Consider the following 24,264-nt stretch of genomic DNA (forward strand, 5'->3'; position numbering starts at 1 on the left):
ACACTTGTCCAGTGATGACACAGTGTTTCACTTGAAGCAAGCGATAAAACTCAGGCACAAACATCACTGGATAGGTTTTCAGCGAGACACAGGCCGAGTGAGCCCGAGGCAAGGTCTAGTGGAGGAAAACGACAGGAGAGAGGAAGAGCCCCAGAGGAACAGCGACCTGATGTTTTTATGAAAGGGGCTCCCCTTCCAAACCACATCATCCTTCCTCCCTCCTCTCCATCTGCAGTCATCGGCAGCTCTCAGCACTAAAGGTAAGTTCAAGTGTGTATGTAAATTTTCTTTTTTTATTGTGCATTTCATTTCCTTTCTGTTAAATTTTCACTTACATTTCATGTTCTTTTTGTTTTTAGAGTGTTTATGGATTTAGCAGTGCATTAGACATGTGAAAAAGAAAGGTTTAAACAGAATCATTTGGGAGTCTGGAATGGAATAATTCAATTTACATTATTTCGAATGGGAAAAAAATGATTCAGTTTTTGAACAAACCACTTCCCAAACAGCTTTCCAGAATGAATGAAGTTCAAGAACCACTGTATAGTCATAACATTGTAATAACTATGTGTGGTGCCAAGTTGTGTACAGGAAATAACAAGCAGAACACTTTGTAATATATGTGATTGTTTAACCACTGTGCTGTACACCTGAAACAAATACAAATACTGAATATACATTGTAATTGGAAAAAAAAATACACTTTAGACAAGATATATTCTAAGAATGTAAGAATAGTTTTGCAATGGGAAATCTTCAATGTAATTCATTACATTAATAAACCAAGCAGCAAAACCATTTGGTTATATTAATACATGGCAAAAAAACCCCAGAAAAAAATCAGCTTACACTTGAAGATTGAAGTCAAATATTGAAAGAATGAAGATAAAACTTTTCTAAAATATTAAAGACTACTTCTTAAAGTTAAAAAAATAGTACATTAGAAAATACAAAATACAAAAACTACTGTTGTAACTCAGATCAGACAAAATTACCTTTACTCAGAGATATTACTTTGAACCTAGAAAATAAGAAACACTAAAAAGATATTAGCACTAATAATTTGGTAAGATGCTGTTAATAAAAATATGTAACTAATTTTTCTCTGCAACAGAAAAAGATAAATAGCAAAGTTTTTAAAACCTTGATACACCACAGTAACAAAAATAATAAAATGCCCAGGAATACATGAACAATTATAACTAAAAGGTATATTATGAAGAGAGTCTATAATTTTATTGAAGGACATGAAATAAGAACTGAATAAATGGAAGGATAAGCCATGTTTCTGGATGGGAAGACTTTTTAAAATGTCTGTTTATAATCTAATACTATATAAATTTATATAGCTTCTGTCACAATTCCAAAAAGCTTTATTTTGTAAGTGGATAAAATGACTGCCAAAATAAGTTGTTACAAAATTAGTACTTTATTTCGAAAGAACTTGATTTACAAATACACCATAAAACCAAAATGGTTATGATTTTGGCAGACTGCATTGGTAGAACAGAACAGAATCTAGGAATAATTCAACTGTGTTATCTATTGATTGAAGAAACATCCATGATCCATCTAACAATTTGGCATCCTCACTTCCAACTACCTTTTCTTCCACTCCACCTCAGGCACCTACATAAGCACCTCTTCCACTCCCAAAATCTGTCAAGAATCTTTCCAACACTGCCCATCTTTCCAACTTGCTTGCCTTGGTGTATGGACCTTCCAAAATATTGGACCTTATTAGGAAAGACCATCCTCTGGTCCTAATATAGGGGTCTTTAAAATCTCATGTATGAAGTTAACTCATTTACTTTTTAATTTGTTTTTATTTTACTTATTTTCAGAGAGAGGGGAAAAGAGAGAAACACAGATATGTGAGAGAAACATCAATAGGCTGCCTCGTGCACATCGCCAACCAGGGACCTGGCTGCAGCCCAGGCATGTGCCCTGACTGGGAATCAAACCAGTGACCTTCAGTTCACATGCCAGTGCTCAATCCACTGAGCCACACCAGGCACGGCTGAAGTTATCTCATTTACATGTATATATCCACACAGAAATATAAGTAAACTCACTAAAATACTAAGTTATTTAAGAGTAGTAACTTTTCAAGTGATAGTCATCCCATATTGAACCTGCTGTACCTTCGTATGTACCACTTCGTATGTGGTAAATACATATGTACCTTCGTATGTACCATAGCCACTATATGTACACTCACACAGCATACATTTAGTTATGAGAAAAAGGAAAATCCAACTCAAAATGGCTTAAACAAAAAAGGAATTTATTGGCTCTCATAAGTGAAAAGTCTACAAATAATTTGCCTTCGGTTCCAATTTGATGGAGGTTCCAGATTGTTTCAGGGCTCCATGCTCGAGTCCCTCTCTTTTTCTTGGTACTGCCCTCAGGATGGCTCCTTTGTGTTAGAAAACTGGGCCGTGTCAAGGTCAGATGTAAAGCCTCACATCACAGTTCCAAGCACATGTCTTCACCAGCAGTTCCTGAGGAAGCCTCAGCAAACACCTAGTCTCCAAGTAGCTTGACGTCTCCAGCCTATCCCTGAACCATTCACTGTGGCACTGTTAAAAGTAACTGGGCTCACTCTAAAGCTGGAGGCATGACAATCCCATCCAAACCACTTGCCTGATAATGGGGAGAGAGTTACCCAAAGAAAAAGCGGGTGGTCTTGTGAGAGAAGGAAGTGGGTGCTGAATGGGCAACCACAGCACGCATGAACAAGAAACTTACCCAATAAAATATGAAAAGTGCTCAATCTCATTAGTATTCAAGGAAATACAAACAGAATTACATAATGTGTTGCTTATCAGGTTAACAAAAACAGAAATATTGTTTGTGTATGTGAGAGAGGTGGGGAGGAGGCAGGATTGAGAAGAAGACCTTACACTTCTACTGGAATGGTGCTTGTGTACAGTTTTAACGAAAAGGCACTTAAGCAAGTTTTATACCCAGATTAGAAACATTACTGGTTGCTAAATATAAAACAAAAAGCAACAAATAGTAAAATTTAAAACCCCACAATGTCACAGAAGATGACTACCTTTTTCCCTCCTCCAACCTGATAGATGTTTCCATTTTGGAAAAAAAAAAATCAGAGATTCCTGGGTAAATCTATATTCCTTAGCTCCAAGTCTTGACTTGGCCTATTTCTTGCTATTCTCTTCTTTCAACATTCCTGGACAAAACCCAGGATGAAGTCTGTAGTTAATTAATGTTGGCATAGCTGGGGTCAGAACTAGTAAAATGTCTTCTGAAAACTGATTAAATGTTTTACCCCATATCCAACTAGGAAAAAATACATGAAGGACAAAAAAACTTCCTAAGTTGAAATATACCCCTAGACATAGAAGCATAATACCTGAATACAGAGAAGACTTACCATCTAGATCTACCTACACAATTACTCCAGTTCACTTGAAAATTAGAAAAAAATATACACTAAACTGTATTTAAAGATGCTATGGCGAGGAGGTAGGTCTGTGCCACCCCACAAGTAGAATCAGTAGCAGCATAAGAAGGATGCTCTTATGAGCTCTGGGGCCAGCCCCACACTTTGTACACAATCATGTATATTTCTTAAGTATGCATCAAAATGAAGTCCAATTTCACTGACCACAACTTGAAAGTCAACACCAAGGTGAATTTGTTGATGACAATTAAGCACTTGAAATGAAAATACCCCCAGATTTCTAATTTAAACTAAAGGCTGTTCCTAGGTTTAATTTTTCTCGAATCCAATTACAAATAGAAAGTTAAGGCCATAAGTCCCCTGACTTTGTACTATTTGAAGTCAGGGATTTTCATTCCAGTCTGAGAAGATAAAAAAACTAAGACACAACGTCTTCTTCTACCTTAACTTTCTGGTTAAACGACTTACATGGCTGGCTTATATCAAAGGGATTTACTCTAGAACCAAACTATCTGAAAAAGAACAATAATAGGGAACTCTCTCAACTCTACTGTGTTAATGACAGCGAGCTGGTACCTAGTCAGAGCAGAGGGAGCGGTGGTTAAAGAGCATGGACTCAGCAGTGAAGAGGCTGTGACTGAAATCCAGCTCCATAACTGATCAGCTGTTTGAGCTTGGGCACTGACCCAATACACCTGTGTTTCATCATCCTCATCTTTAAAATGGGCATAATAATAGTACCACCCAGTCTCTTCCCATTGCTGTGAGCTTTCATGAGATAATCTAGCGCCACACAGCAAGAAAACTTTCAATAAATGCTATTACTCTTAATATAATTTGAATAGCTATTTGTTTCAGTCTATGTCAGTACTCCTAGAACACAAACACTGTATCCTAACTGTTCTAATCTGCACCATCTGCAAAAAGTACTTTAAAATGACTTCAAGTGATTGGAAAAGAAAAACTAACAAAGTCCTTCCTGTGGCTAATAATTGTAGATACTATAACACTTCATTTAGAAAATCTCCACTGTGAAACAATAAGCTTGCAACAAAGTAGTAAAGTGGAAGCCACAGAATACAACAGAACTTGAATGACATTATATTCAGAAGTTTCTCAGCTAATGAAAGCAATAGGGAAATGTATAATACTTCCTGCACAAATATGTCTAGGGAAAGCAGGCTATATTTATTCAAAACTATAAAAGATTACAATGTAAATCAAACAAAATTAGTTTTTAGAAGTTAAGTGACTCGTATGTATCCAAATTCTGACCAAGGCAATAATCCAATGTACAGAAAGGTTGTATCGCTCAAGAAGCAAAAAGCAACAAACAGAAACATGTTGTCAATATTGACACTACATGAATATACAAATCTATAGTTTTAACGTAACATGAACAAATCAGAAGTACATGTGTTGGCTATTTTCAACATTAAAGCAGTAAATGTTTTTAAACTTGGTAAAAACATACATACTGTATAAAACCCTTAATCACACGTAATGAGGTCTACAACTGTGAACTAAGTAGAATGTAAGGTTTTCTTATGTGAAGATGACATTTTAGAAAGAATCCAACTTAAAGTAAATCCATTATCACATGTATTATAAAGGTGACCCACAAAAATGCTTATTCTTTGTATCTGCATACAGGCAACAAAGTGCCCAGGAACTTGTATTATTTCTGTATTATAGTGACTTGCCTGAAAAGATAAATTACTTATTTGGGGGCTTAAATAGCAGACGTCAATGTGAATTAAATAACATATGACTAAAATATATATATATAATGTACAAGAGCTAGAAGTTAGAAACCTGAATACTGTGGCAAAGATTTACTAGTCTGTACAAGTTGGTTTTAATAAAATATTGACTACTTGTTACAATAAATTACCAAGATTTTTGTTGCAACAGTATTTTCCCATACACATCAAAATCTGGAAGCAAATTGTCATTTAGTGTTTTTCCCCCAACCCTCAAAACACAGGCATAGGTTCTGAGTATCAACAAGTGATTTATGGAAGTCACAGACACAGCTATCATAAATATCACACAAGCTACAATGGAGGTAACTGGACAAACACCACCAACATTTACAGCAAAACGTGTTGGTTTAAAAAGTGTTAAGTACTAACATGAGCTACATAAACACACTATTCATATCCTTCTGAAACCAGAGTAAGGGAAAACCTTATTGCCACTCTGCCAAACATCATATAACTAAAAATCCTACACAAAGGGTTGTGAATCCAATGTACACATATCACAGAATTAAAACTCCAGTTAAGCAACTGAGCTACTCATTGAAGTAAATTAAAAAGACCAAACTTCTTTAACACATCAATGCTATTTTAGAAGCATCATTAGAACAGAGATTTAATTATAAATTGGCCTGGATTGCACCCTGTAAAAAGAACTTTGCTTAGTTCTAAAAGAGAAATCTGTCAACAGACATCTTAGGAAAGCTGTGGAATCATGCTCTTTTTCATTCCTGAAGAAATTCACCAGATTGGATGATACTGTAATCTCCCAGTGGTTCTAGAAATTCTACATATCAATTAATTCAGTAATTGATAGGAGTATTTAGGCAAAAAGAAGACCAAAAGTAGACTTTGTTCTCAACATATTATAGGTGGATTTTTAAAAATCACATGATAAATGTAAATCATAAAATCAAGTGTACTTATAAAGGTACACCAGTTTTATGTTGCATAAAAAACTGTAGACTGCAAACTGTGCATGCTTACCATAACATTTTACCTGGGAAAGCCAATGAGTGGGATTTCTTGTAAATATTTACTGCCATGATACAAAACAAATATGTGCAAACTGCAAGGTCCCTAAAATAGCAGTTAGAGTTTATATACAGAAAGATGTCACTATCTGATCAAATATGCAAGAGATGGCATTTCCCAGAGTTTATAACACAGAACAATAACCTCCGCAGGCTCCTCCTCCGTGGCCTTCTTCCCTGTGTGACAGTTTGACTCCTTTATTCTGGTTCTCACTTTCCCACAGTCCAGGCGTCTGAATGATCTTTTCAACAAGTTCCTCAAAGGCACACTGTACACCATCACAGGTTTTTGCACTTGCCTCTGAAATTCAAGGAAAGATGTTACAGTACATTCCTTTCCAGTCACACCCCTACATTTTCCTGTGAAACTATCATGGCATAAATAAATTTTTTCTTAAATACAAATCAACAAATTCCCCCCATACGTTTAAAATTAGTGAATTTCCCCCAACTCTCACTGGCTGTCAGCTGTACCATCAAAGCATCTCCCAGACCTGCCAACTTTCCACCACTCACCACTGCCACCTGCAGTCAAAGCCACCAGCTTCGGTCATCTGGGCTATTATAAGAGAATAACCAGCCACTTGTTTCTGCTTCTCATGGTCCATTTTCAACACAAATGGGCCCCTTTCCCCCCACTTTTTTTTAAAGAATATGAGATCACAGCACTATTCCCTTGCTTTCTACCACACTTAGAATGAAATCTATTTCTTTACCATTTCCTGTGAGGTCCAGCGTGACCTTTTTTAAACCTTACCTCCCATTATTACCACCCTTCCCCCCAACACACATTGCTCCAGCTCACAAGCTTTCTTCCTTTTTCTTAAATACACTAAATTGGTTCCAAAGTCAGGAAATATTTGCTATCCTCTCAGCCTGAGATGCTTTCCCCCTAGGTCTTCATAGGAGTGATCCCTGCTCAAACTGCATCGCCTTGAAGAACTTTCCCTAATCAGTCCCTGCATCAGTCATTCTCTGTCCCCTTACAATGCTTTACTTCTTCATAGCATTACTTACTTATTTAACTGTTTCTCATACTTGAACGTAAGCTCCATAAGGGCAGGGAGTTTGTTCATTCTAATTCACTATTATATCCTCAATGTTCAATCAATATTTATTGAGTAAACTAGCAAATATTATAACAAAAGGATACCCAGTAAGTAAGCAGTAGAAGGTAGAGTACAGTTCCTTTCTAACTCCCTACACCTCCCACTTGTGCCACCCTGCTTCTGCCTATACACGATGTTCTCCTATATCCATTTCTGGATTCCTAGTCAATTCTAACACTGAAATAGGTAAATCAGTAATTCCTATATCTAGCTTCAAGAATCAACTAGGGTGGTTTTTATATACTGCCTCCTAGGTCCTCTTTCAGACCTGTGATAAGTCCCAGGGATCTGTACTTTTAAAAGGCAGCCCACTTTTCTAGATGAGGGGTCAGGAAACTGTTTTTGTAAAGGGCCAGATTGGAAACATGTTAGGCTTTGTAGGCCGTATAGTTTCTGTTATAACTGAGCTCTGCCATGAACCCTGAGGCAGCCACGGATGACATGTAGGTAACTGGATATGGCTGTGTTCCACAGAAATGATGGGGCCAGATCTGGCCTCTGCTGTAGTTTGCCAACCCTGTTCCACCACACTTCTGAAATATTAGTGTGCATACAAATCACATGAAGACTTTTTAAAATGAAGATTCTAATTCAGAAAACCTGGTTACAGCTTGAGATAAAGCATTTCTAGCAAGTTCCCAGGTGGTGCGACTTTAGCACTGGGAGCCTGGCTTTATTGAGTGGCATTACACCCTGACGGGAATGACTCCGTTTGACTTCATATAATGGATCCTATTTTTTCTTACAGAAGGAAAAATAAGGAACCTGATTCTATAGTTACATTTTATACTGTGAGATAACTGTGAGCTAAATATATATCATGTATAATTTGTAAAGAGAAAAATTAACAGAAATTTTAGTTTTAAATTCCTCATTAATAATGAAAGGATTCACACACCTACCTATAAATAACATGGAATGCTTTCGTGCAAATTTCAGGCCTTCATTTCTATCAACTTCACGATTTTCCTGAAAGACAGATGCAAAGACTAAGAAAAGCTACCAAAACATAGAGCCAAATGCCAAGTCTCTAGCTTCTTACCTTATCAATTTTATTTCCAACTAGCATGTTTACTATGTCATTTCTTGTGCAGTATGTTTCCAATTCATTTAACCAATTATCCAGTTTAACAAAGGTGTCTCTTCTTGTGACATCATAAACTGAAAAAAAGTATTTATTAAATAAGCATAAAAATAAGTAGCAATGACATATTTCTGATATGTAAATAGGAGCCAACATTACTATATAGGTAGGTCTATTTTTAAGCCTTCAATGCTTAATCTTTAATGTCTACTGATCTAGATGGCAGGAACAAAGGAATTTTTAAAATACAAAATATATACACACATTTCAATTTTATTAACACACACTGTAAGAGGAATGAAATTATATCCTGTGTGATTACGGAAAACTAATTTAAGCAAAACAGCTGCCCCCATCCCCATTCATAACAACAAAAAATGAAGTTTATCCAAAAACCACGTGTTTAGGTTCAACTCTATGACAAAATACCAAAAATTTTACATGAATTTAAACATCTATGACCCTACTAATTTGTTCTTACACAACCAGGATGTAAAGTTAGAAGATGGAATCCTGTTTTCCTCTGTTAATCACTTTTACATTATTTTGCACTATACTAAAGAAGTTTCTTAATTTACAGTATTTTCTAAGCTTAGGAAATGCTAAAACCAAAACAATACGACTCACTGTTAAAAGAAATATAACCAAAGCCTCACAAATCACAATATAAAAGAATTTTCCCTACAAATGATCAATACTAATTTTAAACCCTTTCTCAGGAGCACTAAGAACACACACTTTTCTGCGGCAGCAGCCAGGGCGTTATGTGAGGTGCACGGGGTAGGCCCTGCTGCTCTAGGCAGCAGCTGTCAGCTCTGGAGGCTGCCGACCATTATGAAAGTTCCAGAAATGAGGGGGGTCTCTTGACAACACATCTAAAAATGCTGGAAGTAGATCTGTGGGGGCTCCAGCACGTGGTGATGTCAGGAAATTACAGATTCAGGTGGATTAAAAGGGGAAGATTGTGAATGCCAGGTTTAAATAATTTGGCTGTGGTTCTACAATTGCCTCCAGGTCCTGGAGAACAGCTGAAAGGGCAGAGAGTGGAGGAAGCCTTGACCATCAAAAACACAGATATGACCAAGGAACTCTGCCTTCTTCCCCTGTGAAACTGCACTGCTCCTTGCTGACTGAAGACGCCATCAAGGCATCCCTGGCTAATTTACAAACTGAAATAAGAACCCAAGAAAGGGGAGGTGGAAAAGAAATGAGCCCTTGGGGAAGCTTCCAGCAGGACAATCATGGACTTGCCCACTTGCGGTGCAGTCACCCCATGCAGTCACTGGAGATTTCAAAAGCCCTTCCCACACTGCAGTGGAAGAGCTAGGAAATACCCACACCATTTGCTGTTCACATTGCGGCTCTAATGCAAGCAAAATACACGGTTTAATTGTTCTGAATCCTATGGTTTCTTTCAGCCCACTTTTATCACCTTAACCCAATCTGTGTATATTGTGAGTTGTATGTATGGCCTCAAGACTGAAATCAGTAATGAAGTCTCAAGTTTTGACTGTGCATGAAGTGCACAAAGATCTATTTCAAGGAGGATTACCAATGGGATGCCTTGGTATGATTATTTGATAGAACCAAGTATTGTACATAAAACAGATCTGCATATATATAATAAACAAAAGAATGTAAGACCAAAAAAAGGACAAGCACTTTTCAATTGAGAACCCACATTTTGTCTTTAAAAATTCTGTGTTAAGTGCTTTGTGCTATATTTTTAGGACTGATAAAATGCTGCTAACTAAAAATCAGTTTCTGGTAATACTCTAAGACCAATTATATGTGGACTAATCCCCAATTATTTCCTTTTCAATATGTGCTTTTAAATGAAATAAATTTGTTTGATTTTTATTTTTTAATTGCTAGAAAAGAGGTTGAAAATAAATTTTTAAAGTTTCAATATTCATTAATATTAAAGTTAATACAACTTCAAGTTACATACAAGTAGATTTATAGAAAAATAAAACAAAAATGTATTGACCTTTACAGATAAGAAAAATCAGAAATTGCAGTAATAAACAATAATATTCTAACAGTATATTAAACAGTAATAATAAATGATAATAAACAGTATATTAAAGTAAAAACTTACCTAATATAACACCCTGTGCACCTCTATAATAACTGGGAGTTAATGTTCTGAACCTCTCTTGACCAGCAGTATCCTAAAAGTGACAATGAAGTATTATTAAATAAAATAAGTATAAATAAAATTCAACATACTAATTTAAGAGCAGAAAGTAAACATAATTTAAAATAACAATGCACAAGAGCTCATTTAAAATTGAAATTTAAATAAGATGTGTTCTCTTAATGAAAAATGTTACATTACATAAAATTAAATACTGACTTGTTTCTAGAAAATATGCAACTAGGTAAAGGTTTTCTACTATTTTGGATTTAAGATTTTCACCACATGAAACCCACTTCATTAAAAGCATGGTTCTCAACTCTGGCTGCAGAGTGAAATTTCCTGGGAAACAAAAACCATGAATGCCTGGGTCCAACCCACAAATATTCTGATTTAATTGGTTTAGGAAATGAGGGAAGTTTTTAAAATCTTCCCAGGTGATCCTAACATAGAGTCAAGGCCAAGAAACACTAATTTAAAGAGTCACAGAGGTGTCTTCTTTTAGGTAAACAACTTTTAGGTTGGATTTTTAAAGTGTTTTCTATATATCTTCTTTTAGGAAAATGCATAAAACCCAACCACTTCTTTCTCATGCCAGGGTGATAAACATAAGATGTACACTAGCAGAAAATTAAGATTTCATGAGAAAGAATCCCTGTCTGCTTAGTCTCCAGTTTAACCCCAGTGCCTTGAGAAAAGTCCTGCCATAGGATAGCTGCTCAACTTCTGTTGGGGGGAAAAAAGTGAAAAAACTAATTAAGAAGTTTCTACTGCCTAAATGGTTCCTTCTGGCTTCTTTCTACCATCCTTGGACTGACTGTGGCTTCCAGGTATCCAAGACTATGCAAAACAGCAGTTGGCAATCTGCTGCTTCAGGCCTCTACCTGTTTTATTATATAACGTTTTAGCAGCCAGGCCCATCCACTTATGTAATGCCATATGACCCAACTTAGGGTTGGACTAAATATTTACTATCCAGTCTTTTATAAAAAAGTTTGCACCAGAGGGGACAGGGGTTGGGGGGCTGGGTGAAAAAGTTTAAGGGATTAAGAAGTAAAAGTTGGTAATCACAAAACAGCCACAGAGATGTCAAGTACAGCATTGAGAATATAATCAATAATATTATGATAGCTATGCATGGTATCAGGTGGGTTCTAGAAATCTTGGGGGGAATACTACATAAAGTTTATGACTGTCTAACCACTAGGCTGTACACCTGACACTAAAACAAAATAATAATGAATTTAAACCATAACTGAAAAATAAAATAAAAAAAAAGGACAAGTCTGTAGTCTGCTAATGTAAAGTACCCTAAAAAAAGTAAAGATGTATATTAAATGTCAACTGAGCTACCAGTTCCATTGTTGTAAATGAGAATTTAGCTAAGGAGCAAATGGAAGATCCTTTATACATAAAAAGTGTTAATAACCTCTAAGAGGTCTGTAATATTGGAGAGAAATTTTAAACCATCAGTGACAGGCTATAGCAATACCTAGTTTCTTAGCCTGGTCAAAGTACGTAATGCTTTAAGAAAATAACAATATGGCAGAGAGTGTTTGAGGTAATTTAAAGCCCCAGACGAGGCACTTAGGGAAAGAACTCTCACACAGACCACTCTACACATCCTCTGCTCTCCCACAGATAAGGTTACACGAATTCAGGATGTCCTTGGCTTTCCGATTCTCACCACTACAGAGATGCTCCCCACCATGTTGCAGTGAAAAAGTAGCAAATTAAAGTCAAACTTTCTAAAGAGATAAATGTACAAAAGAAAAAAATGATTTCTTTTTACAAAAATTCTTATAAACCTGCCTCTGATATTTAAAACTATTCAATTTGCATGTTTACTCAAAACAATACTACAAATTAAAAGCTGCGTAAAGTAAAATTACTTTGCTATCTAAAGTAGATTATAATTTTAGCAATATAATATAGGTCAGAGAAAGGACGAAGCATGAAATATTCTTGTCCCAAAACTTCTTGGTATAACAGGAAAATAGTTATTCTATTTACATAGTGAAAATAGTCATACTTTAATAAATTAATTTCCAAAACTAGCAGAAAACATTTGAATAAAAATTTTGTTCCCTTTGGTCTTCACTGAGATCAACTTCAATAACTTGTATGTTAGAAAAAAATTAAGAAGAAAACATCAGAACACTTACATAGTTACTTGTTATTTGGTATAAAATGCTTCCTAGGAATAGTGTGCCATTCAAAGAATGCCACGATGATGAATGAGATCACACAATGCATGAATATTGTGGTCTCAGTCTATAACTGATGCCTAGACTGCCCTTAGTATTTAACCACCATGTTGAAGTATGCCTCAGTTTGACGGTAGTTTACCAGTTCTAACATTACATATCATGTTATAAAAATATATTTACATGTTTATCATAGTATATGGAAAAATTAGATATATAAAATAGTACATTTTATGACATATATGTAATATATATCTAATATACTAGCAATCATATTTAGATAGACAGACATGAATAGGTAGGTAGATAAACAGGAACAAGGGAGAGACAGGCAAGGACACTAATTATCTTGGAATGTTTCTGAAATTAAAGCTACCTATTCAAAATGAGGATAGTTTAAAGGACCTTTAGAACAATATGAAGTGTAACAGTGGTACCAAAAGAAGAGAGAGCAAGCAACAACCTATTTGAAGAAATAATGGCTGAAAACTTCCCTAATGTGGTAAAGAAAAAACATACAAGTCCAGGCAGAGTCCCAAACGGGATGAACCCAAAGAGGCCCACACCAAGACACATCATAATTCAAATGCCAAAGGTTAAGGACAAAGAGAGAACCTTAAAAAGCAGCAAGAGATGAAGCTAACTGGTATGGCCTTCCATGGCCCCACCCACAATGTGTCAGTTCTGGATATGACCTGCCACCTGGAAAAAACTGTCTAATATGATGACATCAAGGTGGAGTGAAACAGACATCAGAGGGCCCCTACTCAAGCATATACTGAATATACTGAGGACCAGGTTGCCTTCTGTGACTTTAACAAGTGAAACCCACTCCTCCACCTTCAACACTGGGGCTGGGGCTGATCTCAATGACCACTTTGTCAAGCTCATTTCCTGGTATGACAATGAATTTGGCTGTAGCATCACAGTGGTGGACCTTATGGTCCACATGGCTTCCAAAGGGTAAGAGGCCCCTGGAACACCAGCCACAGGCAGAGGAGGAGATGACTTCAGCTGCTGGAGAGTGGTTGCCCTGTATCAACCTGCCAGCACACTGAGAATCTCCTGACTTCCACAGTTCCATCCTAGACACCCTGAAGAAGCGAAGAGGCTTAGAGAGCCCTACTTTGTCATGCACCATCATTAAAGGACCCAGCTCAACGCCCCTACTCCACAAAAAAAAGCAGCAAGAGAAAGATGGTTAGTTGCCTCAAAGAGAGCTCCCATAACACTGTCAGCAAATTTCTCAACGGAAATATTTCAGGCCAAAGGGACTGGCACAAATACATTTAAAGTGATAAAAAACAAGGATCTCCACAACCAAGAGTACTTTACCCAGCAAGGTTATCATTTAAAAATGAAGGAGAAATAAAGGGCTTCTGAGACAAGAAAAAGCTAAAGGAGTTCATTACCACCAAAGCAGTATTACAAGAAATGTTAAAGGGTCTTCTTTAAGAAGAAAAAGAAGAAGAAACCACAGAGGGTTACAGTTATAAAGAATAAAATAAATGGCAATAAATATATACCTATCAATAATCACTTTATTCAATAATCACTTTAAATGTAAATGGCTTAAATGCTCCAATCAAAAGGTAAGGGTAGCCCTGGCTAGTGTGGGTCAGCTGGTTGGAGCATGGTTCTGTAACCAAAGGGTTGCAGGTTTGATTCCTGGCCAGGGCACATACCTAAGTTGCTGGTTTAACCCCTAGTCTGGACACATATGCTCCCCAGTCTGCATGTGGATGCCAGACAACTAATCAAATGCTTCTCTCTTGCATCAATGTTTATCTCTCTCTTCCTCTGTCCCTTCCTCTCTCTCGGGTAAGAATTTTTAAAAAAGGCATAGAGTAGCTGAATGAATAAGAACACAATACCCATATATATGCTGTTTACAAGAGATCCACCTCAGGGTGTATGAAAGATACACACAGATTATAAATCAAGGAATATAAAAAATATTTCATGCAATTGGAAATGAAATAAGATGGGGTAGTATATCAGATAAAATAGACTTTAAACCAAAGGCTAAATAAAAAACAAAGAATGATACTACATAATGATAAAGGGATCAATCCAACGAAAGGATATAACCCTTATAAACATTTATGTGCCTAACATAGGAGCACCTAAATATATAAAGCAAATCCTGATGGATATAAATGGAGAGGCTGACTGTATCAGTCATAGTGGGGATTATAACACCCTGTTGACATCAATGGATAGATCTTCCAGACGAAAATCAACAAGAAAACAGCAGCCTAAATGGTACACTAACGAGATGCTATCAATTGATACCTTCAGAGTATTTCACCTAAAGCAGCAGAATACAGATCCTTTCCAAGTGCACATGAACATTTTCTAGGATGGGTCACATGTTAAGACAAAAAACAAACCTCAATAAATTTAAGCACACTGAAATCATATCAAACATCTTCTCTGACCAGAATGGGAAGAAACTAGAACTCATAAGAAAAAAACTGAACACACACAAACACTTGGAGGCTAAATAACATTTTACTAAACAATGAATGGGTTAAAAATGAAATCAAGGAAAAAATCAAAATATACCTTGAGAAAAAAGAAAATGAGAACACAAAAAAACAAAAATCTATTGGACCCAGCAAAAATCTACTGGACCCAGCATAGGGCTGCTCTATTGAGCAGTCCTAAAAGGAAAGTTCATAGCATTATAGGCCTACTATCTAGAAGCAAGAAGAATCTCAAATAAACAATATAACTTTAACACTTAAAGGTACTAGAAAAAGAGCAACAAACAAAGCCCAAAATGGGTAGAGAAAGGAAATGATAAAGATCAGAGAAGAAATAAACAAACAAAAAAAAAGTCTAAAAAAACACACCTCAAAACAAAAGATCAATGAAACCAATAGTAGGTACTTTGAAAAGATTAGCAAGGGTGATAAACCTTTATCCAGACTCATAAAGGAAGAGAGGACTCAAATAAATAAAATTGGAAATGAAAAAGGAGAAGTAACAACTGACACCAAAGAAATACAAATGATTGTTAAGAAAATATTACTAATACCTAAATGCCAAAAAACTGGACAATCTGGAAGAAATGCCTAAATTCCTAGAAACATACAATCTTCCAAAACTGAATCAAGACAAAAATAGAAAATCTGAACAGACCAACTTCAACTAATGACTACCAACAAACAAAAGTCCTGGATCCAACGGCTTCACTGGTGATTTTTACTAAACATCCAAACAAGAACAAACACCTATACTTCTCAAACTATTCCAAAAAATTCAAGAGGAGGGAAGAGGCCCAAGTTCTTCTGTCAAGGCCTGATAAAAAAACTACAAGGAAAGAAAATTACAGACCAATATCCCTGATGAACATATATGCTAAAATCCTCAACAAATATTATCAAACCAGATCCAACAATACATTATAAAGATCATACATCATGATCAAGTGGGATTTATTCCAGGGATGCAAGGTTGGTACAATTATCTGCAAATCAACAAACATGATACATCACATAAACAAAATGAAGGATAAAAGTCACATGATCATATCAATAGATACAGAAAAAACATTTGATAAAATCCAGCACATATTCATGATAAAAACTCTCAGCAAAGTGGGAATAGAGGGATTGCACCTAAACATAATAAAGGACCATAGGAGACAAACACACAGTCAATATCGTACTCAATGGGCAAAAACTAATAGTGTTTCATTAAGTTCGATAACAAGACAGAGGTGTCCACTTTCACCACTTTATTCAACATAATACTGGAAGTCCTAAACACAGCAACCAGACAAGAAGAAATAAAAAGCATCCAAATTAAAAAGGACAAAGTAAAACTGTCTTATTTGCAGATGACATGATACTGTATATAGAAAACCCTAAAAACTCCAAGAAAAAACTACTGGAACTGATAAATGAATTCAGTAATGCAGTAGGACACAAAATACAGATATCAGTTGCATTTTTATGTACCAACAATAAACTATCTGAGTGGGAAACTAATAAAACAATCCCATTTACAACTGCATCAAAAACTAAAATAAAATACCAAGGAATAAATTTAACCAAGGATGTAAAAGACCTCTACTTGGAAAATTATAACACACCAAAGAAAGAAACTGAAGAAGATACAAATAGATAAAAGCATGTACTGTATTCAAGGATAGAGAGAATTAACATTATTAAAATGTCCATTCTACGCAAAGCAATCTATAGATTCAATGCAATTCCTATCAAACTACCAATGGCATGTTTCACAGAACTAGAAAATACTCCAAACATTTATGTGGAACCACAAAAAACAACAACAACAACAACAACAAAAAAAACCCTGACTAACCACAGCAATCTTGAGAAGGAACAACAAAGTTGGAGGAATCACACTACCCGATATCAGACTATACTAGAAGGCCGCAGTAATCAAAATAGCATGGTACTGGCATACAAACAGACATATAGATCAACTAAACAAGAAAGAAAGCCAAGCCCTGGCTGGTATGACTCCACTGGTTGAGCATCATTCTGCAAACTGAAAGCTTGTGATTTGATTCTTGGTCAGGGAACATACCTGGGTTTTGGGTTTGGTCCCCAGTCAGGGCATGTGCAAGAGGCAGGGATTCTCTTTCACACTGATGTTTCTCTGCCTCTCTTTGTCCCTTCCCCTCTCTCTAGTGTCAATAAAAGGAAAAATAAAAAAGAACAGAGCAACCAAAAATAAACCCACACCATTATGGTCTATTAATATTTGAAGAAGGAGGCAAGAACATACAATGGGGTAAAGACAGTCTCTTCTGTAGATGGTGATGGGAAAGCTGGACAGATAAGTGCAAAAAAGTGAAACTAGACCAACTTCTTATACCATACACAAGAATAAACTCAAAAAGGATTAATGACTTATATTGTTAAGACTCAAAACCACAAAAATCCTAGAAGAAAACATAGGCAATAAAATCTTGGACATTGTTCTTAGTAATATTTTTTCTAATATATCTCCTAAAGCAAGGTAAAAAAAAGAAAAAGTAACAAATGGGACTACATTAAACTAAAATGTTTTTGCACAACAAAAGAAACCTTCAACAAAATGAAAAGACAACCCACTGAATGTGAGAACATATTCATCAATAATACATCTGATAAGGGATTAATATCCAAAATCTATATAGAACTGATACAACTCAACACCAAAAAACAAACAATTTTATTTAAAAATGGGCAAAAGACCCTTAATAGACACTTTTCCAAAGAGGACATATGGATGACCGATGGACACAGGAAAAGATGCTCAACATTTACTAATCATCAGAGAAATGCAAATTAAAATCACAATGAGATTATCACCTCACACCTGTCAGAATGCCTATCATCAATAAAACAAATGTTGGCAAGGTTGTAGAGAAAAGGGAACTCTTGTGCACTGTTAGTGGCAGACTGGTGCAGCCAATATGGAAAGCAATATGGAGTTTCCTCAAAAAATTAAAAATGGAACTGCCTTATGACCCAGGAATTCTACTTCTGGGAAAATAATCAAAGAAACCCAAAACACTAATCTGAAAAAATATATGCACCCCTATGTTCATTGCAGCATTATTTACAATATCCAAGATTTGGAAGCAGCTCAAGTGCCCACCTGTAGGTGAATGGATAAAAAAAGCTGTGTACATTTACATGACAGAATATTACCTGACCATAAAAAAGAAGGAAATCTTTCCAATTGCAACATGGGCAGACCTAGAGAATATTCTGCTAAGTGAAATAAACCAATCAGAGAAAGACAAGTACCATATGATTTCAGTTAAATGTGGAATCTAATGAACAAAATAAAATAACAAACAAAAGAGAAACAGACTCACAGGTAGAGTACACACTGACAGCTGTCAGAGGGGAGGAAAGTTGGGGGCACTGGGTTAAAAAGTTGAAGGGTTTAAGAAAAAAAACTCACAGACACAGACAATGGTGTGGTGATTACAAGAGGGAAAGGGAGGGGGAGGCAAGGTAGAAGAGAGTAAAGGAGAGATAAATGGTGATGGAAGGAGACTTGATGTTGGGTGGTAAACACAATACGATATACAGATGATGTATTATAGAATGGTACACTTGAAGCCTATATAATTTTATTATCCAATGTCATTCCAATAAATTCAATAAAAATGTTTTTAAAATTATGCTACTATTCAGCATTACCATGAAGATGTCTTATCAGCAGAGCAATGTAGCTCAGAACCATTTGGTTGACAGGCAAGTGAAATAAAAAGCAGTATGTAAAGACTGGGCATGGAGGGGAAAAGGGGTGGAGGGAAATAGAGACAACTGTATTTGAACAACAATAAAAAATAAAAAATAAAAAATAGGTCAAACATTGGAAAACTCAAACTTTATAAATATTTACACTTCAAACAAAAATATTTTTTCTAAGTATGACTCCATTTCCCTTTTCCCCAACAACTGCCTTTAGTGTTATGTTAGTTTAGTCTAAGTTATCTTTTTAAAAGTTTAAAGAAATATATCCAATAACAATAATTCTCTCTGGCAGGCAAGATGATTTTTTAAGTATTTTGTTCTGTTTTTCAATATTCTGAATGGACTGTTATATCTGAAAAAATTAAATAAAACAGGTCTCTTACCCAACCATAAGACAGAACTATTTATTGCTTATCCTTTAATCAACATCAAATTTCCCAAAAGTTATTTAATACAAATTGTTCTTTCACCTCTAAACAACTACAAACACCAAGATCTACTTCTTTAAAAAGTACAATTTAATATTTATACAAATACATTTTAAAAGTCTTACCCATATTGCAAGTTTAGCCTTATTTCCATCCACTGAAATTGTTTTCACCTTAAAGTCAACACCTTGAAAAAATGAAAATTTTGGTAAGAATCCCAGTAAAATATATTTTTTTAAATCAATTACCCAGAACACCAGAAAACAGAAAAGTTGCTTTATCAAATGCCCTAATTCATACCCCAAGTTCATAAGAGTTATGGATGCAAAGATAAAAGAAAAAGTGTCAAATAAGTTCAGCACCTTAGGATTTAGTCAGGATAAATGAAAACCAGATGTTTATAGAATTCAAACATTCACCTACCTGTGCTTCTTGAAAAAATAAAAATTTTACTGAAAAAATAAAATTCAATGTAAGGTGGAGACTGAATATGCACATTAGAAGCCAAGAGTTAGAATTCATAGTGTTCAAGTACGAAAGACTATCCATGGCTGGCTGTGAATCCAGGCAATTTTCAGAGGCTCCCTAAGCATCTACACACTATTATTAAGAGTGTCATTCACAGCTAACCAACTCCCTAACTTGGATTCTGACTGCAGGAAAGCTGGAGGACTAGTAAAAATATAAAGAAGCCACTCACTCCTTATCTTGTAAATTCTTTGTTTTGTTTATTTTTATCCTAAAAACAGTATTAGTTTTATATAACCTTATCACTGATCACTTGCTACTGCACAATTTCAAAAAGAGAATTTACACACAAAAAAAATTTGTACCCAACCCTCGTGAAACATGGGGGTGGGGGGAAGGGGGGCTCACAGTTCTGTAAAATTCTTCTATTGGTAGTAATTTACATAAAGAGAAAAAGAGCTTCGTAAAAAGTCACATAAGGTTTTACTACAGCAATCCTCTAAAAGATCTCCCTTTTCAGGAAAAGGAGTTGACACATGCCATCTGGCATGAATGAAAGTAACTGCCCACAGGTCTTTAAAGAGTATCAGAAATAATATGCAGTCTACCCCCCTGGCCAGAGGGAAAACATTAGCTCAAGAAGTTTGGAAAGTAACTTTCAAAAGATCTTATTAGCTTGTCATAATTAATTCAGAAATGCCACAACTAAGATGAACAGCACCCTCATATACTGTTTAATAGAACACCTGTCACCAATAAGGAAATATATTAGTAATTTTTGAGATGATTGCTGGTAATCCATTACATATACAAATTAGGTATAAAAATGCATTTCAAAAATGTGCATTATGCCAGGTCTTCCTCTGTGCCAAAAATTTTTTTTAAAAGTTTTGTGTTTTGGGCTAAGGTGATAAAGAAGTTGTTAAATCCACACCTAAAATGATGTACCCGTAAGTTAAAGGATTTTGCCAATTACACAGTACAAGGAAAGCCTAAGTATAAAGTTTCTTTGCAATCCATCTCCTCCCAAAATCCCATGTTAAGTAACCTTGTATACACTGCATCTGGATATATATATATATATATATATATATATATATATATATATATATATATCCATATACATACATGAAATTCCTTACATTTTATTCATATTGGTTTAAAAAACAAAAGAAAACCTAAGAAACTCCAGATGAGGGTAACACACCTGGTGCACGTACTAAATCAAGGTCATTGGTAGGGTAGATCTACATAGAGATAGCCTGTCATACATATTTTATAGTTAAATTTTTAAGGTTTTTCAGAGAGTGGAAAACTCTTTTTTTCCTTAATAACCCCAGACAGCATGATCGGGGCAAGCTGGCCTTTTTCCTAGTTACTGGCTAATTAGTTTACCCAAGAAAAGAAACTCACTGTTCCCAGAATGTTTGTTTCCCTTCCTTCCCCCAGTCTCCTTTCTCTTTTATAATTTCCTGTTACTGTGTGCTTCTGGACAGCCTAATGACTGTCTACGTCATGTGTAGTTTGCAGGTTGATAATTGTTTCCAAGTTATTCTTCTAACATATCAGGTCTCAAAGTTACAGAGAACACCCTACCATCAAAGTCAACACACAGGGTTAGCCTGACAGGGCATCTCATCTGGACTGAGACACCTTGAGTCCCCATTCATCTTCCCTTGTCTCTTCTAGTGATTCTGATGAGCTGCCATGAACTCTTTAGCCCTCATATGCTCAAACTGTTTCTTCACCAAGACTGGTTCTGTTTTCAAGTGGCTTTTAATTTGACTTCATTGGCAGCAGAATGTGGGAATCTCTTTGATCGATTTTGCCAAATTCTTACTACTAGATTTGATTAAAATATCTTTTCAACCTCCTCATGTGGATGACAAGGAGCTCATAATAGAAGCAGAATGTCTAGAAACACTGCCATGTCTCTCCTGTACTACAAAACTGAACAATTCCTGTGACCAGGTATGTAGGGGTTTTCCCCACAAGAAGCAATTCTCCATCTCTCCAGGGACACCAGGCGGCTGTCCTACAATTCAGTGCAGCTCTGATACTATAAACCTGGAATTAGAGTCAGACCTCACAGAGTAAATGTTCAGTCCCACAAGACTGCTGCACCCGCCATTACAGAAGCCAACTGCAATCCAGGTTGTTAACTGTGCTTCTGACCAACTGGCTATAAATTAGAGAGGTATAATAAAAGGATACAACTCAGGAACAGTTAAGATGGAAGACATGCGAAGGGCAAGGAATGTGGGAAGGGGCACATGGCTTCATGCCCTCCTCCAAGCCCGCACTCCTCCCAGCACCTCCAAGTGTTCACCAACATGGAGGCATTTCCTGTGAGATCAAAAACTGGCCAAGGACGTCTACTCTCACGAGAGAGTACTGGAAGTTCTAGCCAGAACAATTAGGAAAGAAAAGGCATGCAAAGTGGAAAGGAAGAAGTAAAATTATATCTATTCATACAACACACTCTTAATATATGGAAAATCCTAATGACTCTATTCCACACATACACAAAAAAACCTGCAAGAATAAATGAATTCAGCAAAATTGTAGAGTATAAAATCAACACAAAATAATTTGCATTTTTATATACTAACAATGAAAAATCCCAAAAGAGTATTTTAAAAAAATCATTCCATTCCACTTGTAACATCAAAAAGAATAAATTACTTAAGAATAAATTTAACTAAGGAGGTTTAAGACTTATACACTGACACCTACAAGCACTGCTGAAAGAAATTAAAGAGGACCCAAGTACGAAGGAAAGAGATGCTGTGTTCACGAGTTGAAAGACTTACCATTGTTAAGATGACAACACTATGCACAGCAATCTACAGACTCATCAACACAACCTGTATAAAAATCCCAACAGCTTTTTTTGCAGAAATGTTTATGAAGTGGCTTTTAGATTCCACCTAAGGATGGAGACTGGTTGCCAAGGGACCCAACCTTGTGAGTAGGGGATTGGAACTTTCAGTCCCATCTCTGACCTCTGTGGAGAAGGGGAGAAGGGCTGGAGGTTGAATCAATCACCAATAGCCAATGATTTAATCAATCCTGCCTATACAATGAAGCCTCCATAAAAACCAAAAACAAGGGGATTCAAAGAGCTTCCAGGTTGATTTTGGGATGAGGGGTGTATGGAAACTCTACAATCCTTCCTATACATCTTGCCCTATGCATTTCTTTCATCAGTCTGTTCCTTTTATAATATATCAGTGATGTAGTAAGTGAAATGTTTCTATGAGTTCTCTAGTGAGAACTCTAGCTGCTCTAGTGAGCTGTTCTAGCAAATTAATTGAACCTGAGGAGAGACTAGAGGAAAACTGATTTACAGCCAATCAGTTGTAAGTACAGGTAACAACCTGAATCTGTGACTGACATCTCAAGTCCAAGAAGGAGATTGTGAGAACCCGCATGTATAGCCAGTCAGGAGCACAGGTGACAACCTGGCATTTGAACTGGCATCTGAAGTAGAGATGGTGGTGGGGAGAGGGCATTTGAAGTGGAGACAGGAGGAAGTGGGCAGTTTCATAGGACTGAACCCTTAACCTGTAAGATCTGACACTATCTCTAGTTAGATATCAAAATTGAGCCAGCTGGCATCTCAAAAACTGATGACATAGAAAACACTCCTTCCATACAAACTGGAATTGGGTCCAGGAACCAAAACTAAATCAATAAACAAAATGTACTACATGATAGGCTGGAACATTATTCAGCCATAAAACGGAATGAAATTCTGACACATGAACAGCATGGAAGAATCTTGAAGACATTATGCTAAGTGAAAGAAGACAGTCACAAAAGGATAAATATTGTATGATTCTGTTTGTATGAAGTGCCTAAACTAGGCAAAGTCATAGAGATTGAAAATGGAATAAAGGTTACCAGAAGCTGAGGAGGAGTGTAGTAGGAGTGACTGTTTAACTGGTAGAGTTTCTGTTTGAGGTAATGAAAAAGTCTGGGAAACTTACAGTGGGGATGGTTGCAAAACAATGTGAATGTACCTAATGTCACAGTTAACATCATACCTAAATTAAATATTAAATATTTTTCCTTAATATCAGAAACAAACAAAAAAGGATTTCAGCTCTTATCACTTATATTCAATATTGTACTGAAGATTTTTAGTGAGGACAATAAGACAAGAAATAAAAATCAACCAGAATGAAAAGGAAGAATACAGAAATCCAATGGAATCTACAGAATAAAAAACAAAGTAGAATGTTCCTAGCACTCATAAGCAAGTTTAGCAAGGTTGGAAGATATAAAATAAACATTTTAAAAAAATCAAGATATATGTTCCTATACATTAGCCATGAACAAAGGGAAGTTGAAAAATTTTTTAAATAT

The 24,264-nt window shown here is 35.9% G+C and overlaps 1 protein-coding gene across 2 annotated transcripts in view; it reads right to left on the reverse strand.

The window, feature by feature from the left end:
- Positions 1-2,266: 2,266 nt before the first annotated feature.
- Positions 2,267-24,264, reverse strand: part of RAB18 (RAB18, member RAS oncogene family) — a 33,503-nt gene continuing 11,505 nt past the window's right edge. Inside the window, exons 3-7 of one of the 2 annotated variants that reach the window (XM_045857876.1) lie at positions 19,551-19,612; positions 10,519-10,591; positions 8,376-8,494; positions 8,236-8,302; positions 2,267-6,525 (exon numbers count right to left, since the gene is read on the reverse strand). In XM_045857876.1, coding sequence (XP_045713832.1) covers positions 6,350-6,525; positions 8,236-8,302; positions 8,376-8,494; positions 10,519-10,591; positions 19,551-19,612 — 497 coding nt within the window. In that variant the 3' untranslated portion in view covers positions 2,267-6,349. The remainder of the gene's footprint in view (positions 6,526-8,235; positions 8,303-8,375; positions 8,495-10,518; positions 10,592-19,550; positions 19,613-24,264) is intronic. The other variant, XM_045857877.1, reaches the window with a different exon arrangement.

Source organism: Phyllostomus hastatus, unplaced genomic scaffold, assembly GCF_019186645.2.
Source record: "Phyllostomus hastatus isolate PE091 unplaced genomic scaffold, TTU_PhHast_1.1 phas_scaffold_1674, whole genome shotgun sequence".
Taxonomy (NCBI): domain Eukaryota; kingdom Metazoa; phylum Chordata; class Mammalia; order Chiroptera; family Phyllostomidae; genus Phyllostomus; species Phyllostomus hastatus.